At 35.7% G+C, this 20,379-nt stretch overlaps 1 protein-coding gene and 1 long non-coding RNA gene across 2 annotated transcripts in view; both read left to right on the forward strand.

Moving 5' to 3' along the window:
- The window catches only part of enpp1 (ectonucleotide pyrophosphatase/phosphodiesterase 1), a 51,321-nt gene that overhangs the window by 11,818 nt on the left and 19,124 nt on the right, over window positions 1–20,379 (forward strand). The window contains exons 6-13 of the mRNA XM_042747328.1: window positions 2,741–2,838; window positions 3,576–3,655; window positions 4,042–4,161; window positions 7,372–7,481; window positions 7,793–7,858; window positions 8,118–8,190; window positions 8,406–8,514; window positions 18,938–19,069. Of these exons, the coding sequence (XP_042603262.1) occupies window positions 2,741–2,838; window positions 3,576–3,655; window positions 4,042–4,161; window positions 7,372–7,481; window positions 7,793–7,858; window positions 8,118–8,190; window positions 8,406–8,514; window positions 18,938–19,069 (788 nt within the window). The remainder of the gene's footprint in view (window positions 1–2,740; window positions 2,839–3,575; window positions 3,656–4,041; window positions 4,162–7,371; window positions 7,482–7,792; window positions 7,859–8,117; window positions 8,191–8,405; window positions 8,515–18,937; window positions 19,070–20,379) is intronic.
- LOC122141120 lies at window positions 10,592–14,365 on the forward strand. The gene is made up of 3 exons (XR_006157553.1): window positions 10,592–10,620; window positions 11,008–11,127; window positions 14,345–14,365. It is a non-coding gene; the product is annotated as an uncharacterized LOC122141120 (long non-coding RNA).

Below are 20,379 nucleotides of genomic sequence, written 5' to 3' on the forward strand. Positions count from 1 at the left end.
GTATATTGTTACCAACTCTTGGAATAAGTGGCCTAGAAATAGTGTTCATTTCATATCATAATGCTTCTTTGTTCTAAATTTTCAGCATCCTAAAACTTTCTGGGTCTTTCCGGGTTAAAAAGAGCTTTTAAATCACATGTGGACTTAGACTTTTAAATGGCACTGTATATAAATGCAACTACAGTATTTAGATGCACAGAGAGATGTTTAGGTGTGTGTGTGTGTGTGTGTGTGTGTGTGTGTGTGTGTGTGTGTGTGTGTGTGTGTTTATGTCTGACTCTGGGTAAATGGACTGTGTGGTCAGTGTTGTTTTTCCATTAGCTATAATAAACGTACTCTGAAGTGCATTCAGCTTTAGCCGTAATGGTATTTGCGGGCGTAAACACAAATAGACATCTTAATGAGCCATGTGCTTTAACTTTAAAAGCATTTTTGTTACCATTGCATCTCATCAGAAAAAAGCTAAAACATTATAAGGGAGCCATTCACCTATACTGAAAATAATTTGAAAAAATATAAAAGTAATATTCAGGAAAATTGTACATTCAATAAACATCTTCATTTTATAACTGACTTTAATATAGTTTGAAATTGAATTGTCTTACAGTGAGCTAATGTCTTTTTTTTTTTTCAATTTTAAAGGAAATGGTTAAGGATGTTTGATGAGTCTTTTAGAAGAAGTGTTAATGCTAATGTAACTTTATAGTGTTGTTATTATAGAGTCAGAAATCTACATTAAGACAAATTATATTAAGGTTGTTTCAGAGTAGAATCAGGACCCGGCAAATTGCCGGAACATTGCCGGGTCGACTTCTGTGTGAAAGCAAACACGTCCCGGGATTGATTCCGGGATTGAAGCCGGGTCGGGGACCTAGTAACATTGCCGGGTTCAGTCCCGGAACGAGCGCTGTGTGAACAAAAGCCAGAGCTAATGCCGTGTCGTAGTGATGACGCACGTTATCGCGCGACTCTTTTAGCGTGTTTTGAAGGCAGATCAACGTTAGCGACGAAACAAATATGTGCAAACTGTAAAGGCCAATTTATACTTCTGCGTCGGGTGCGCGTAGTAGGTACGGCGTAGCATACGCATTGACGTGTACCATACGCTGTACCCTTCGCCGTACCCTGACGCGCACCTCCTCAAAAATGTAACTACGCGTCGCGACGACGCGGACTGCAAGATCTGTGATTGGTCGGCTTGGTAGTATCATGTTACCTCCTACGCATTTCCGGAATGATCTTCTGCACTCTGGACCGCCCGCCATTTTTAAATTCCGAAATTCAGTGAAGAGCCAACATGGAAATGGACCAAGTGACCGAGCGATTAATTGAAGAAGTGAGGAAATACAGCCATCTGTATGACTCCTCTTCGGGAGATTACAAAGACTGCCAGACGGCAGCGAATTCGTGGACTGTAAACACAGTGGAACCCGCTCGCGTCAACTAGCGTTTCGGCGGTGTAAGTGCAGAGCAAAACAGACACACGCAGAAGTATAAATGCTCAAGACGGCGTCGCCTACGTGCGTAGTCTACGACGTACACTACGGCGTACACTCGACGCAGAAGTATAAATTGGCCTTAAGGGCCGTTTCATAGTCAACGCATCAATACGCATACGCGTCCCCAAGGCTACGCATCGTTACGCTTCGGCCACCATTATGCGTCGGTGCGTAGCCAAATGTGTCGTCCTAGTTTTTGATACGCGACGCGCCAATGCACGCAATACTATGCGTTGTCGGTGGGGGCGACATTGCAAGTATTGTACATTAATTCAAGTATATTATGTTTACAGAAGAAGAAGGTTTGAATACAATGGCGGGCGAAGAGGGAAAATTATGCGAGCTTATATGTATAACATACCACCGCCTATCTCTGCGCTGCCTTTGTTGCCACCGATGTAAAATCAGCAATAGAATGCACTCCTCTTCATTGTCATTGTGATCTGAATATCACGTGACTCGACTCTACTAATATCACCCGACTTTACTACCCCCTGTTGCGTTAGCGGTGTATTGCATACACGCATCGCGCGTGACGCTTGCGTCCACTGTTTAGACTATGAAAGGGAGCGCGTCGTTCGCGTCGCTCGCATTGCTTGCTCGCGTTGACTATGTAACGGCCCTAAGGGAGCAGAGATCAGTTAGTTCCTTACTTTCCGCGCTGAAGCTGAGATCGTTCACCAGCTTAAGTGAAAGTTAACGTGCCTAGTGTTTTCGACTCGTACATTACACGTCACACCCTTATATCACGTGTCTTTATGGGACCTTTACGGGTTGTGTGTGAACGCTCGCACATATTCCGGGTAATCACTGGCAGTGTGAAAGTGCAAAATCTAGCGACCCGGGTACAAATGCCGGGACACATTACCCGTGTATTTGCCGGAATCGCAGTGTGAAAGGGGCTTTAGAGAGATATTGCGCCTTTTGTAATATTTTGGCACTTAAAGCCTGTTAACCAGATAAAAGCTGTATGATCAAAATGCAAAATACAAGTATATTTTATAACATCAAAAGTTTGCTTATTAGGAGTTTTAGCAGTTATTTAAGTCTCTGAAGTAATGCATGCTATTCCTTGTTATTCTGGTTGTTGTAGAAATACATCAACATCTGCTGTTCTCTGGGTGAAACCCTGCTCAAGTTTCCTATTGCTATTTTTACCCATGGGTACTTCAACTGAAAAAGGAAGCTACTTTATTCCATGCCATGTCAAGCATGTCTAAAAATGTCATCTTTTTCTGTAGGTTTTCTAAACCGCCGTTGCTTCTGGTGTCTTTGGATGGATTCAGGGCCGGATACATGGAGGCCTACAGCAGCCTGCTTCCTGTCATCAACAAACTCAGTATGTCAGAGTCTGATCCTGACTATAGAATTGTGTCTGTCATATCTGTTAGGGACATCTAATGAACATCTTTAATTGACTTGTGTTTAAAATGTCTTAACATTTGTCAGTCTGATAAATTAATGAGTCAAATTCATCTTGCAGGAGTACCTGTGAACCTAGTAGCACCCATATATTAAAACAAGTCATAATAATTCATAAATAAGTATAATTAAGATTAAAATAATTATGTTTTAGAAGAGCTGAATGTCCTTCGGGAATCTTACTCTTTTACCTAACAAATTTATAGTAATTTTCTAGTTGTTCATGATATACTGGATAAAGATTGAGGATAAGTACTTTTAAAAATATTGTTTACGCACAAATTTTGCCTGATAAAATATTGTAGAGTTTGACATACAGTAACTAGAAAATGTAACTATTAAAAGTTTATTAAATTATACACCACTAATAAAATCCCCATTGCATTTAAGATCATATTAATTTGCATAATGACTTTTCCAGGTCATATTTATATAGAAGTCATATAATTAAAATTTGGCTACTTAATATATCCAGATTTTCCAAGACTGTGTTTTTTGGTTGTTTTGTCTTATTTAAAAAAAAAAAAAAAAGTCATCCTGAATCCCCTTTGGAAGGTTTCTGAGGTGAGCCTTGGCCCCCTTGTTGTGAACTACTGGTATAAATTAATGTAAAAAAATAAATAATTTATGGTTAATCTCATCTTGATTCTTCAGGGAAATGTGGGACCTCCACACCGTTTATGCGACCTGCTTATCCCACCAAGACCTTCCCAAATCATTACACCATAGTGACGGTAAGTGACAGGCAGAAATTAAGCCACAATTGCTCTTAAAGAACTACATATACAAGTCAAAATGTAATGGCTGTTATCGTTTTTGCCTTCTTTAGCAGTCAGTTTTTATGTGTTTTATTCGAATCACTTACTGTTTACACCAGTGAAGATAAGGCTGTCAGTTTTATCAAATGTTAATTTTGGACCTTCCAGTTTATTTATTGAACCTCAGTAGTTGTCAGTTGTGCTTGTGCCACCCCTTTTTTTGCAGTTCTTTAAAAAAAAAAATGCTAAGTCAATTACTGTTAGTTCCATCGTTTGCTTTACAGACCATACAGGTTAATTTGCTTTGCTCCTGTTTTCTAATGAGTGAAATAATGCTTTCTTAAAATGTTTTTCGTTTGCAGGGTCTGTATCCGGAATCCCATGGAATTGTGGACAATAAGATGTATGATGTCACTCGCAATGCCTCTTTCAGTTTGAAAGCTGTTGAGAAATTCAACCCTGCATGGTACCAGGGTGAACCAGTGAGTATTTAACATCTACAATATTCTAGATTTGTGATGATCTGTTTAATAAAGATTAGAGAATTTTCTTGTGAAATCTTAAACTCAATCTACATCCCCTCAGTTTGAATTTATTTATTTATTTAGAAAGGTCTGGATAAGTAACTTAACTGATAACTAATTTGTTAGGATTTAGTGGGTAAATGTTAAGATAATTAACCATGATTAATTACTATCATACTCTAATGGAAATAGAGCCATTACCATTAACAGTTACCTACTGTACATGACATTAAAATAATTCACAACAAGATAAAAGCACTGCTTGTCGGAGTTCCCAACATTTTTTTTTTTCTTTCTTTTTATCATTTTGATTTGTTTTGCTTTCTCGTGGGTTATTCAACCTTAAGAGCAAATAGTACAGCCAAATTAAGAGCTGACTTGGATAAAAACTAACTAGTTACCCAGAACCCTAGAGTGAACCTTACAGTTTGAACAAATTTGATATAGTCAAGTTTATTTGTTTTCTTTAATTATATTTATGGTTTGGTTCAAACCTTACATTTTCTTATGTAATATCAATCAAAAATATTTATTTTCCCAAAAACAAAACATACATGCAAAGATTATTTATTATAAAGACCATATTTAATCAATGTCATTGATATGCATACATCGGCACCTACATCCACAACACATATGCTGGTGACTTTATGTATTTAGAGTTTGTCGGCCCAAAGCAAACTTGGAGTCTTCAGCTCATTATGTTCATGCAAACAGATATTGGTTCAGAGCATGGGATGCTGGTGTTTCCAGAAGTCTTCTTACTTACTAACAAGGTGTCCTTGATCAATCAGATAGACCATGCTGGTTGACTATCATTTCCAGCAGTCAGACCAGCATTAGCCAACCTAAACCAACTTGGAAATACATGAACGCTGGAAGTCTTTGTTAACCCAATGAAAAATATGCAGAAATATCCAAGACTGACTGTGACATTATAGTTTTTTTAATAACACATCCTTATAAATTTCTGTTTGATGAACCTTCCATTTGACCTTAGCTATTGATGTATTTTAAGAGATCATCAAACCCAGAACACATTTTTGAGTCTTTAGCACATTTTATATGTAAACAGGAGTTGGTCCCCAGCATGGGATGCTGGTTTCTCCAGTAGGCTTCTAAGCTAGAACAAGCAAGGTTTCCTTAATGAATAAGCTTCATCAGAAAGACAAATGCTGGTTGACCATCTTGTTTAGCAGTCAGACCAGCATTAGCCAACCTAAACCAACCTGGAAATTCATGAATGCGTCCAGAAATGCAAAATATGTTTTTCAGAAACATCACAGTTGGACTTGGACTGTGACCATCATAGTTCTTCAGTAACACACCCTTTCAGATTCCTAGTTGATGAGTCTCACATAGGCACTGTTTGAAGAGTCCGGATGTTCTTTTGGATCACACTCTTCTGGCCAAGTGTCAGAAATATCTGGTACCTGATGGAGCAGCTCCTGCTGTTGGTGATGTTTCATCCTAGAGTATATTCATCTGAACTGCCAGAATTCAGAGTGATGGAGTGGAACGTTTTTCAAGTTCGTGTGGTGAAATTCTTCCAGATTTCTTACTTTATCAGGGTGGAACGAAGGGAAGGTCACACCCATCATCTGGTAGCAGCCTTATCATGTTTCTCTTTGGAGTTCGCCAAGATAGCTGTTTGGGGTTAAAGTAGATGTTTAACTTAAATGATGCAACCCAATTAAGAACATACAGTACGTGGATTAAAACTTACAAGTGATTACTAAGCTCTTAGTGTGAACTTCACGTCCTAATTTAAGAATGATCTTTCAAATGGCAAAACACAACATGTGGTGGTGACCTTACCATCTATTTTAGACTTGGAATCTTCTGCACAAGTAAACAGATGTTGTCTCCACCCTAATATGAGATGCTGGTTTCTCTAGCAGGCTTATTAACTAGCCTGAACCAGCAAGGTTTCCTTGATCAACCAGCTTCATCAGAAAGACCATGCTGATTGACCATCATCCCTACCAGTCATTTACTTTTACATTTATTTGTTTAGCAGACACTTTTATCCAACTTCAAATCCCTTCAAATTCATGTTTAATGACCCATCCTTCAGCCTCAGGTAAGCACTGCTTGAAGAGGACTGATGTTGATGATCCTCTGGAACCTAATGGAATTGCATAGACTTGCATTTGGTCTTTTGTTGTCATTATGAGTGGAACTTTCTTCAAATTCTTGCAGTGGAATTCTTCCAAATTGTTTTCTGTGTCAGGACAGCACAAGACGAAAGTCTGGTACCATCTGTCTCATTCTCTTCAGAGTTCAGCAATGCAGCTGTTTTGGGAAAACAGGGTGTGGTGCACAGATGTTTAACACTGCAACCTATTCACATTTGCAATCAAATGGGCAGCAAATTATCAAAAAATGCCAGAGTACAAGGTGTTTCTGTGGTGGGCAGCTGAAATCGTGAAAATCCGAGATCTATAGCAAAGTTTTTGTTTCCTGATTAACTTCGTATATCCTACTTGGTGATGGACAGGATTTCGGAAGTTCCTCAAACTCCTCACTGGGAACATTGGTTCCTTCTGCGCCATGCTCTTCTGCTTTGCCCCGTCCATGGTGCTGAAATGATGCAGTGGAAAACCTTCTAGTAGGAGATACTGGGATTTGCTTTTGAAAAGAGGCAGCTGTTGGCATTTGAGACTCAAACTAATGATGATTTAAGCTTGTGAGGCATTCACGTTCAGTGATAGCTGTGTTACATTGAAGATTAGGTTAGTATCCATCCTTATGGCCTTTTACAGTAATTACAGAGATGGGCTTTGTGGTTTCTGACTTTAGGCGTGCATGCTTGAATTTTTAGGGCTTCTTCATGACCATATGTACTTTGCTATAGTAGCGACCATTTTAGTTTTTCTAATTTTGTCCTTACAAATTAACTGTGATTGAATGAAACGAGATTGCCAGTTGTTCAACCCAGGGTGAATATAGATAACAAAAACTCAAAACATAATGTCTTCATTACTTGAAATAAAATACATACATGCACACATATAGATATCACTGTCTTTGTACTGAGGCTCTCTCTCATATCTTGATTTTTTGCAGATGCGTGTGTTGCTTTGTAATTGTTAGTGGTGTTTTATCTTTTGTGTGCTGCATCTTTTGTCAGCACTTTCATTCAGTTGTTGCTGTGATTATCTTTAGGTTTGGCTCACAGCCATGAAAAACAAACTAAAAACAGCTACTTTCTTCTGGCCTGGATCTGATGTGAAAGTCAATGGACATTTCCCAGATTACTGGGTGAAGTATGACAGGTGGATATTTACAATACCTTTTTTTTAAACTGTTAATAACTGGATTTTAGGGTTGATTTAAGGGTTGTGGGGACTGACTATAATTCACATCTAAAACTAGCTACTGAGAGCAACACTTCATATTACACTAAATACAAAAGTTTGCCTCAAAGTTTTGAAGCAGGTTTCATAGGTAATGGCTCTGAATATGGGCTTTTACTGAATTCAGTAGAAAGATATAAGGGATTTTAGAAGCAGCCATCAAAAAATTTGAGTTCAATTTTAAGCCAACAAACTAGTTAAAATAGATGATATAATTTTTCTTTCTTTAGGAACATCCCATTTGAAAAGAGGGTGGCAAAAATCTTTGAATGGTTGCATTTACCTGAAGGAGAAAGGTAATGCTTTTTTAAAATGCATATTTATTTATTTATTTTATTTTTAAATTACTGTTTTGGTTTGATTCTGCCTACACTGTAAAAACGGTAGCTTGCAATTGTTAAGGTAAAGAGCTATTTCTACCATATTTAGCTCATAAAAATGTGTAAATTAATGTATTCAGGTTAATTAACTGACGTTAAATACTATTTTTGACTTGAATACAGTAAGTTCATTTAGATGTTATTTTTAATTTAAAGTATATTCACTCTGTTTTAGGCCAGACTTTTACACCTTATACTTAGAAGAGCCTGATTATGCAGGTCATCGACATGGACCAATGAGTACTCAGGTAAACTGAAGACAAACCACATGTGGAAATAATTGACAGACTTCAATGTTAGTTTAGTTTGGGGGCAAATGTCTGATTTAGAATATTTTTTGTTAAAGGTTTTTTTTTGGGTGTTAACACTCTTAAATTGTTCATAATCAATATGAATTCCCCTGCTTTGGATTTTACTGATGAAATGTTTGCGTTTCAAATCATGACAGATTTTTGCATTGCAGGTCATTGAGGCTTTACTGAATGTCGACAGGCTTCTTGGGATGTTGATGGAGGGTCTCAAGGAAAGACAGTTGCACAGATGTGTCAACCTGGTTCTGGTCTCTGACCACGGTGAGTGCTGTGTGTCTTTCCTTTACACTTTTATTTGAACATGAGACCAAATCTGAGTTTAAACCTGTATTGGCAACAGCAACAGTATAGTTGTATTTGCATCTCCATATAAAGGCTTTCTGCACGGGCTTTCCTTACAGCCTTTCCTCACTCTCGTCAAACGTGCCGCTGTTTGCAGAGATGCGCTTTCGCATATAGAGGCTTGTTTCTGACACAAAAAACAAAACATCTGAAAAAACATAATTGTGAGTTTTCGCAAATTCTGACTTGTAAGATGTAAACTCGCTATTGTGAGATAAAAAGTCCTCTTCAACTTTTTATCAGAAGTTTGTAAATTTAAAATACATTTTTATTACTGAATTTTTGGTGAATTGTGATTGTTCTTAAAATTTTTACCCACGTTCATACAAATTTGTGTGTACGCATGCTTAGTGAATGAGACCCATTGTTTTTAAAGCAGCTTTACAGAAATTAATGAATGTTTATGTGTATAATATCTTCATGCTTTATATAACATAGTTTACATTTTCCAATGATACAAGCAATTCAAACAGTTGTGATATTTGCTGTATAGTTCATATTGCCTACAGTATGTCAGTCAGTGTACTGTATGTATGCGGATAAAATTATACAGTATACCCAGTTTAAAGAGATGACTGACAATATAGTCACCTTTTGAAACAAAATATAAAATCAGGCAGTTAATTTTGCTTTATGAAATGTATTGCATTGCATACCTGATAGTGAACTGTATATCAGATAAAGTTTGGATATAATATATATTCAAATTTACATATAATCTAAAAATATAAATGGGTACATTTAGAAATCACAAAATATTCAGTGAATAAAGTGATTTACTGAGCGTCTGTTAACCAGATAAAAGCTGTATTTGATCAAAATGCAAAATACCCAAGTATATTTTATAACATTCAAAAGTTTGCTTATTAGGAGTTTTAGCAGTTATTTAAGTCTCCTGAAGTAATGCATGCTATCCCTTGTAGTTCTGGTTGTTGTAGAAATACATCACCATCTGCTGTTCTCTGGGTGAAACCCTGCTCACGTTTCCTATTGCTATTTTTACCCATGGGTACTTCAACTGAAAAAGGAAGCTACTTTATTTCCATGGCATGGTTAAGCATGTCTAAAAATGTCGTCTTTTTTCTGTAGGTTTTCTAAACCGCCGTTGCTTCTGGTGTCTTTGGATGGATTCAGGGCCGGATACATGGAGGCCTACAGCAGCCTGCTTCCTGTCATCAACAAACTCAGTATGTCAGAGTCTGATCCTGACTATAGAATTGTGTCTGTCATATCTGTTAGGGGCATCTAATGAACATTTTTAATTGACTTGTGTTTAAAATGTCTTAACATTTGTCAGTCTGATAAATTAATGAGTCAAATTCATCTTGCAGGAGTACCTGTGAACCTGTAGCACCCATATATTAAAAATAAGTCATAATAATTCATAAATAAAGTATAATTAAGATTAAAATAATTATGTTTTAGAAGAGCTGAATGTCCTTCGGGAATCTTACTCTTTTACCTAACAAATTTATAGTAATTTTCTAGTTGTTTATGATATACTGGATAAAGATTAAGGATAAGTACTTTTAAAAATATTGTTTACACACAAATTTTGCCTGATAAAATATTGTAGAGTTTGACATACAGTAACTAGAAAATGTAACTATTAAAAGTTTATTAAATTATACACCACTAATGTAAAATCCCTATTGCAATTTACAGATCGTATTAATTATAATAATATATAATATTATGACTTTTCCAGGTCATATTTATATAGAAGTCATACTTTTAAAATTAGGCTACTTCATATATCCAGATTTTTGTCTTATTTTTGTCTTATTTAAAAAAAAAAAAAAAGTCATCCTGAATCCCCTTTGGAAGGTTTCTGAGGTGAGCCTTGGCCCCCTTGTTGTGAACTAACTACTGGTATAAATTAATGTAAAAAAAATTAAAATAATTTATGGTTAATCTCATCTTGATTCTTCAGGGAAATGTGGGGCCTCCACACCGTATATGCGACCTGCTTATCCACCACCTTTTTTTTTTTTTTCCTTCCCAAATCATTACACCATAGTGACGGTAAGTGACAGGCAGAAATTAAGCCACAATTGCTCTTAAAGAACTACATATACAAGTCAAAATGTATTGATGCTGTTATCGTTTTTTGCCTTCTTTAGCAGTCAGTTTTTATGTGTTTTATTCGAATCACTTACTGTTTACACCAGTGAAGATAAGACTGTCAGTTTTTATCAAATGTTAATTTTGGACCTTCCAGTTTATTTATTGAAACTCAGTAGTTGTTAGTTGTGCCACCCCTTTTTTTGCAGTTCTTTAAAAAAAAAATGCTAAGTCAATTACTGTTAGTTTCCATCGGTTGCTTTAACAGACCATACAGGTTAATTTGCTTTGCTCCTGTTTTCTAATGAGTGAAATAATGCTTTCTTAAAAATGTTTTTTCTTTTGCAGGGTCTGTATCCAGAATCACATGGAATTGTGGACAATAAGATGTATGATGTCACTCGCAATGCCTCTTTCAGTTTGAAAGCTGATGAGAAATTCAACCCTGCATGGTACCAGGGTGAACCAGTGAGTATTTAACATCTACAATATTCTAGATTTGTGATGATCTGTTTAATAAAGATTAGAGAATTTTCTTGTGAAATTTTTAAACTCAATCTACATCCCCTCAGTTTGAATTTATTTATTTATTTAGAAAGGTCTGGATAAGTAACTTAACTGATAACTAATTTAGTGGGATTTAGTGGGGTAAATGTTAAGATAATTAACCATGATTAATTACTATCATACTCAAATGGAAATAGAGCCATTACCATTAACAGTTACCTACTGTACATGACATTAAAATAATTCACAACAAGATAAAAGCACTGCTTGTCGGAGTTCCCAACATTTTTTTTTTTCTTTCTTTTTATCATTTTGATTTGTTTTGCTTTCTCGTGGGTTATTCAACCTTAAGAGCAAATAGTACAGCCAAAATAAGAGCTGACTTGGATAAAAACTAACTAGTTACCCAGAACCCTATAGTGAACCTTACAGTTTGAACAAATTTGATATAGTCAAGTTTATTTGTTTTCTTTAATTATATTTATGGTTTGGTTCAAACCTTACATTTTCTTATGTAATATCAATCAAAAATATTTATTTTCCCCAAAACAAAACATACATGCAAAGATTATTTATTATAAAGACCATATTTAATCAATGTCATTGATATGCATACATCGGCACCAACATCCACAACACATATGCTGGTGACTTTATGTATTTAGAGTTTGTCGGCCCAAAGCAAACTTGGAGTCTTCAGCTCATTATGTTCATGCAAACAGATATTGGTTCAGGGCATGGGATGCTGGTGTTTCCAGAAGTCTTCTTACTTACTAGCAAGGTGTCCTTGATCAATCAGATAGACCATGCTGGTTGACTATCATTTCCCAGCAGTCAGACCAGCATTAGCCAACCTAAACCAACTTGGAAATACATGAACGCTGGAAGTCTTTGTTAACCCAATGAAAAATATGCAGAAATATCCAAGACTGACTGTGACATTATAGTTTTTTTAATAACACATCCTTATAAATTTCTGTTTGATGAACCTTCCATTTGACCTTAGCTATTGATGTATTTTAAGAGATCATCAACCCAGAACACATTTTGAGTCTTTAGCACATTTTATATGTAAACAGGAGTTGGTCCCCAGCATGGGATGCTGGTTTCTCCAGTAGGCTTCTAAGCTAGAACAAGCAAGGTTTCCTTAATGAATAAGCTTCATCAGAAAGACAATGCTGGTTTGACCATCATGTTTAGCAGTCGGACCAGCATTAGCCAACCTAAACCAACCTGGAAATTCATGAATGCGTCCAGAAATGCAAAATATGTTTTTCAGAAACGTCACAGTTGGACTTGGACTGTGACCATCATAGTTCTTCAGTAACACACCCTTTCAGATTCCTAGTTGTTGAGTCTCACATAGGCACTGTTTGAAGAGTCCGGATGTTCTTTTGGATCACACTCTTCTGGCCAAGTGTCAGAAATATCTGGTACCTGATGGAGCAGCTCCTGCTGTTGGTGATGTGTCATCATAAAGTATACTCATCTGAACTGCCAGAATTCAGAGTGATGGAGTGGAACGTTTTTTTTCAAGTTCATGTGGTACAGTTCTTCCAGATTTCTTACTTTATCAGGGTTGAATGAAGGGAAGGTCACACCCATCATCTGGTAGCAGCCTTATCATGTTTCTCTTTGGAGTTTGCCAAGATAGCTGTTTGGGGTTAAAGTAGATGTTTAACTTAAATGATGCAACCCAATTAAGAACATACAGTACGTGGATTAAAACTTACAAGTGATTACTAAGCTCTTAGTGTGAACTTCACACCCTAATTTAAGAATGATCTTTCAAATGGGCAAAACACAACATGTGGTGGTGACCTTACCATCTATTTTAGACTTGGAATCTTCTGCACAAGTAAACAGATGTTGTCCCCCACCCTAATATGAGATGCTGGTTTCTCTAGCAGGCTTATTAACTAGCCTGAACCAGCAAGGTTTCCTTGATCAACCAGCTTCATCAGAAAGACCATGCTGATTGACCATCATCCCTACCAGTCATTTACTTTTACATTTATTTGTTTAGCAGACACTTATATCCAACTTCAAATCCCTTCAAATTCATGTTTAATGACCCATCCTTCAGCCTCAGGTAAGCACTGCTTGAAGAGGACTGATGTTGATGATCCTCTGGAACCTAATGGAATTGCATAGACTTGCATTTGGTCTTTTGTTGTCATTATGAGTGGAACTTTCTTCAAGTTCTTGCAGTGGAATTCTTCCAAATTGTTTTCTGTGTCAGGACAGCACAAGACGAAAGTCTGGTACCATCTGTCTCATTCTCTTCAGAGTTCAGCAATGCAGCTGTTTTGGGAAAACAGGGTGTGGTGCACAGATGTTTAACACTGCAACCTATTCACATTTGCAATCAAATGGGCAGCAAATTATCAAAAAATGCCAGAGTACAAGGTGTTTCTGTGGTGGGCAGCTGAAATCGTGAAAATCCGAGATCTATAGCAAAGTTTTTGTTTTCCTGATTAACTTTCCTATATCCTAGTTGGTGATGGACAGGATTTCGGAAGTTCCTCAAACTCCTCACTGGGAACATTGGTTCCTTCTGCGCCATGCTCTTCTGCTTTGCCCCGTCCATGGTGCTGAAATGATGCAGTGGAAAACCTTCTAGTAGGAGATACTGGGATTTGCTTTTGATGAAGAGGCAGCTGTTGGCATTTGAGACTCAAACTAATGATGATTTAAGCTTGTGAGGCATTCACGTTCAGTGATAGCTGTGTTACATTGAAGATTAGGTTAGTATCCATCCTTATGGCCTTTTACAGTAATTACAGAGATGGGCTTTGTGGTTTCTGACTTTAGGCGTGCATGCTTGAATTTTTAGGGCTTCTTCATGACCATATGTACTTTGCTATAGTAGCGACCATTTTAGTTTCTAATTTTGTCCTTACAAATTAACTGTGATTGAATGAAACGAGATTGCCAGTTCTTCAACCCAGGGTGAATATAGATAACAAAAACTCAAAACATAATGTCTTCATTACTTGAAATAAAATACATACATGCACACATATAGATATCACTGTCTTTGTACTGAGGCTCTCTCTCATATCTTGATTTTTTGCAGATGCGTGTTTGCTTTTGTAATTGTTAGTGGTGTTTTATCTTTTGTGTGCTGCATCTTTTGTCAGCACTTTCATTCAGTTGTTCCTGTGATTATCTTTAGGTTTGGCTCACAGCCATGAAAAACAAACTAAAAACAGCTACTTTCTTCTGGCCTGGATCTGATGTGAAAGTCAATGGACATTTCCCAGATTACTGGGTGAAGTATGACAGGTGGATATTTACAATACCTTTTTTTTAAACTGTTAATAACTGGATTTTAGGGTTGATTTAAGGGTTGTGGGGACTGACTATAATTCACATCTAAAACTAGCTACTGAGAGCAACACTTCATATTACACTAAATACAAAAGTTTGCCTCAAAGTTTGAAGCAGGTTTCATAGGTAATGGCTCTGAATATGGGCTTTTACTGAATTCAGTAGAAGATATAAGGGATTTTAGAAGCAGCCATCAAAAAATTTGAGTTCAATTTTAAGCCAACAAACTAGTTAAAATAGATGATATAATCTTTCTTTCTTTAGGAACATCCCATTTGAAAAGAGGGTGGCAAAAAATCTTTGAATGGTTGCATTTACCTGAAGGAGAAAGGTAATGCTTTTTTAAAAATGCATATTTATTTATTTCTTTATTTTATTTTTAAATTACTGTTTTGGTTTGATTCTGCCTACACTGTAAAAACGGTAGCTTGCAATTGTTAAGGTAAAGAGCTATTTCTACCATATTTAGCTCATAAAAATGTGTAAATTAATGTATTCAGGTTAATTAACTGACGTTAAATACTATTTTTGACTTGAATACAGTAAGTTCATTTAGATGTTATTTTTTAATTTAAAGTATATTCACTCTGTTTTAGGCCAGACTTTTACACCTTATACTTAGAAGAGCCTGATTATGCAGGTCATCGACATGGACCAATGAGTACTCAGGTAAACTGAAGACAAACCACATGTGGAAATAATTGACAGACTTCAATGTTAGTTTAGTTTGGGGGCAAATATCTGATTTAGAATATTTTTTTTAAAGGTTTTTTTTTTTTTTGGTGTTAGCACTCTTAAATTGTTCATAATCAATATGAATTCCCCTGCTTTGGATTTTACTGATGAAATGTTTGCGTTTCAAATCATGACAGATTTTTGCATTGCAGGTCATTGAGGCTTTACTGAATGTCGACAGGCTTCTTGGGATGTTGATGGAGGGTCTCAGGAAAGCAGTTGCACAGATGTGTCAACCTGGTTCTGGTCTCTGACCACGGTGAGTACTGTGTGTCTTTCCTTTACACTTTTATTTGAACATGAGACCAAATCTGAGTTTAAACGTGTATTGGCAACAGCTACAGTATAGTTGTATTTGCATCTCCATATATAGGCTTTCTGCACGGGCTTTCCTTACAGCCTTTCCTCACTCTCGTCAAACGTGCCGCTGTTTGCAGAGATGCGCTTTCGCATATAGAGGCTTGTTTCTGACACAAAACAAAACATCTGAAAAAACATAATTGTGAGTTTTCGCAATTCTGACTTGTAAGATGTAAACTCGCTATTGTGAGATAAAAAGTCCTCTTAACTTTTTATCAGAAGTTTGTAAATTTAAAATACATTTTTATTACTGAATTTTTGGTGAATTGTGATTGTTCTTAAAATTTTATACCCACGTTCATACAAATTTGTGTGTACGCATGCTTAGTGAATGAGACCCATTGTTTTTAAAGCAGCTTTACAGAAATTAATGAATGTTTATGTGTATACTATCTTCATGCTTTATATAACATAGTTTACATTTTGCAATGATACAAGCAATTCAAACAGTTGATATTTGCTGTATAGTTCATATTGCCCTACAGTATGTCAGTCAGTGTACTGTATGTATGCGGATAAAATTATACAGTATACCCAGTTTAAAGAGATGACTGACAATATAGTCACCTTTTGAAACAAAATATAAAATCAGGCAGTTAATTTTTGCTTTATGAAATGTATTGCATTGCATACCTGATAGTGAACTGTATATGCAGATAAAGTTGGATATAATATATATTCAAATTTACATATAATCTAAAAATATAAATGGGGTACATTTAGAAAATCACAAAATATTCAGTGAATAAAGTGATTACTGTGCTCTCATATTTTTCTTGGAATTTCAAGTATTTTATTATTATTATTATTATTATTATTATTATTATTATTATTATTATTTAAATCTGATATGAACCAAATGTCACAGTCAGTCAGACATTAGTAAATATTTATAGGACTTATGTATTCCCAGTTTTTATGAAAACAATTGCAGTCTGCAGTCCAATAATAGAAGTATTAAATCTGGCCATGTTTGTGCCACTATAATATTAGAAGAGAAACTTTTTGTTGGAAAATTTGGATTAGACAGTGTTCCATAAAGCGTTTTTCTATTATCATTTTAAAGAGAAAAGTACTTCTCCACCCATAGGCACCCAACACTTTAGTGACTTGAAATAACTTGAGAAAACACTATAAACTAATTTTATTGCAGCCAGTTGCCTTATTTTATTTCAATTATTTTAAATTGTTGTAGTAAAATAACTAAAACTAAAAAAAAAAAACTAAAAAAACTAAAAAAAAAAAAAAAAAAAATAGACATTTTTAAAATTAATGAAAATGACATGCACACAACAAAAATGCTAAAATTAAAAAGTAAAATAAAAACAGAAAATATAAAAATAATAACTAATTAAAAACGATAATATATCTCGATACGAAAATAACACTGGTTCTGGGTGGGCACAAAAGTTCTTGAGCAGTGACATCTGCTTGACGTGTGGCTTCATTTGTGATTGGGGCAAATTAAAAGCGTGTGGGATTGCACATGTGTCTCCTGACCTTGGAGTATGCCATGAGGCCTGCTAGCATGCTAATTTTGACTCTTGGGTTTTTAATTGTCTGTGTTGCTCTGCCTTTGTGGTTTGAGTGATTATGAATACATATTGAGCTTGTATGTTTTTTTTTATTTGCTGAACTTCTGTTGCATCACTGATGTTTAATTAGTACTCGCTCAAGAATATAATGAGAGACTTGGAGGTTTGACTGTAAGCCTTGCTGTCAGTGAAATATATGCTTTTTTGACACTTCAGAGCAGTTCAGCACAGAAACTGCACTGTTGAAGGTTAGCAATGACCTTTTGAAAGTTCTCGATACTGGTTCATATGCGGTGCTTGTTTTGTTGGATTTAAGTGCAGCATTCAATACAATTGATCATAGTATTCTGTTACAGTGGTTGGAAAAGTTGGTGGGTATTCAGGGTGTTGCTCTGCAGTTGGCCTCTTATCTCAAAGACAGAACCTTCTCATTGAGCATTAGGAAGTTTTCTTCTTCATTGGCCTCTTTGTCATGCGGTGTGCCCCAAGGCTCCATTTTAGGCCCTCTTCTTTTTTTACTTTACATGCTTCCCTTGGATGCTGTTTTTCAGAAATATAAGATTTCCTACCATTACTATGCTGACAATCACAGTTCTATGTTCCAGCAAAGACTGACAGCTGATTCTTTGGATGTGCTCTACAACTGTTTTGAGGAGATAAAATGTTGGATGGCTAATCATTTTTTGCAATTAAACGAAAGCAAATGCAAAATTCTGATTTGCCACTCTTGGACTTAATCTGTTTTTAATTTATGGTGTCTCTCAGCCAGTGTTCAACCCTATGTAAGAAATCTTGGGGTTACATTTGATTTGTTACTCAGCTCTGAGAAACAAATTAGCACAGTGGTAAAGGGAAGCTTTTTCCATCTGAGATCAATTGCTAAACTGAAACAGTTTTTGCCCCACAAAGATATGGAGACTGTAATCCATGCTTTCATAACATAACACCTGGATTACTGTAATTCCCTTTATTGTGGCCTGCCTCAAACAGCGATTTCTCGTCTGCAAATTGTCCAAAATGCTGCAGCGAGGCTTCTTACTGGAACAAAAAAAAGGGGTCACATTACTCCAATTTTAGAATCTTTACATTGGCTTCCTGTAAAGTTTAGAATTGATTTTAAAATAGCTGTCTTTGTGTACAAGGCTTTATCTGGTCTTGCACCAAAATATATCAGTGACCTTCTGATTCCTTACTCTCCTCAAAGAGCACTTAGGTCTAGTAATCAGCTTCTCTTAACTGTCCCACGTTGTCGCTGTAAAACCAAGGGTGGTCTGCTTTTTTAGCTGCAGCTCCTAAACTTTGGAATAGTTTGCCTGTAAATGTGAGACTTGCTCCTTCACTTAGTTTTAAGTCTGTTGTCAAATCTGATTTGTTTTCTCTGGCTTTTGATTAATGTCGGTTTAAGGTTTTGATGTCAGTTTGCTCTGATTCTATTTTAATGTGTTTATTTTTCATATGATGGATGTTTCCTATTATGCTTTTTATATACTGTGTTTTGTTGTACAGCACTTTGGCACAACTCTGTTGCTTTTAAATGTGCTATAGAAATACATTTTGACTTGACTTCAGTGAGAGGAATAAAAGTTGTTATAATACACTGTGAATTAATACAGTGAGAACATCACTTGGACTTAATGTTTTTGATTCATTACCCAAAGATGTACTCACTTCTTTTACTTGGAAAGAAAAAAATAATTTTGGTTTGGGTGAGTAAATCATGATAGAATTGTTTGGGTGAACTATTCCTTTAAGCACAACTGAATGAGCAATCTGTGAAATATAGTTCATTTTAAATGCATGATTTGCAGGGATGGAAGAAGCGTCATGCAAGAAAGCTGTGTTTGTCTCGGACTATCTGGAAAACATCGATGATATCACTGTCATCCAGGGACCTGCAGCGAGAGTCCGTCCAAAACGTTTGCCTGATGAATTCTTCTCCTGTAAGCGAACAGATTTGACCCACATTTCTTTGTATTTGAGGGTTTCTTCAACTATAAACACTTTTGTGTCACAGCTGTTCATTTTTATGAGATTAAAACTAGCAGGTTTATGGTATAAAGGTTGGATTAGCTATAAAATGGCTCATGGTTAATTTTTGCTGGTTTTCATATATCAGTTGTTATTATTATTATTATTATTATTATTATTATTATTATTATTATTATTATTATTATTATTATTATTATTATTATTATTATCCTTTATTTTAAGAGGAAGTATCCCATTGATATATAAATCTCTTTTACCAGGGAGTCCTGGCTAAAATGGCAGCACAGAAAGTTTCACATACAGATTAGACACACATAAAACAAAAAATTATAAAAATATCAATCAATGATATCATATAGGGATGCACAATAAATATCGGCACAATATTAATGCGCATCTCGTCAGTAAATCCGCTTCTGTTCAGTGGTAAATCTCTACACGTGCGTGCTTTCACATGGAGCAGCATTTACTACACAGAGCCAAGATGCGCAAAACATTCACAAAATATGATTGTGGTTTTGCGCAGCTTGTCAGTGAACAACGGCTCTATGTAGTAAATGCTGCTCCACGTGAAAGAACGCACGTGTCCAGATACCTCTGATTACAGAACCGGCTTTACTGAGGAGATGTGCATTAATAACGTGCAGATATTTTTCGTGCATCCCTAATATCATTTATCATATAATATATATCATATATTTGCTGGTTTTCAATATCTCTTGAACCGTTTCAATATCTATGTGATGTGACATGAATTTATATACATTTTTACACAAATTGCAGCTAATTTCCGCTGTGACCAACAATTTTGTTCCGAGTGAAGTTTTATCAAAAGTAAGTGTACTTGTTGTACAATGAAAAACTTGGGGTGAAATATGATGAAAAGTTTGGGGTCAGTAAGATATATTTTTTAATGAATTAAAATAAATAAAAGAAAACTTTTATTCAGCAAGGATCTATTAAAATGATCAATAGTGATGTTAAAAAATTTACATTTTTGCAGATAAAATCTGCTGCAAATGTTGTTCTTTTTAAGCTGCACAATTTTTTTTTTTCTGCAAAAAGAATAATAATGTGTTTTTGAGCAGCAAATCAGCATATAAGAATGATGAAGCTATGAAGCTGGAAATGCAGCTTTGCATCACAGGAATAAATTACATTTAAAATATAGAACAAAAAATCTAATTATATTTGACAGCTGGTCTAAAGTGATCATAGTTGAAGAAACACCCATTTATAAAAAGTGATTTGTTCATTAAAT

Source organism: Cyprinus carpio, chromosome B20 (assembly GCF_018340385.1).
Source record: "Cyprinus carpio isolate SPL01 chromosome B20, ASM1834038v1, whole genome shotgun sequence".
Taxonomy (NCBI): Eukaryota; Metazoa; Chordata; class Actinopteri; order Cypriniformes; family Cyprinidae; genus Cyprinus; species Cyprinus carpio.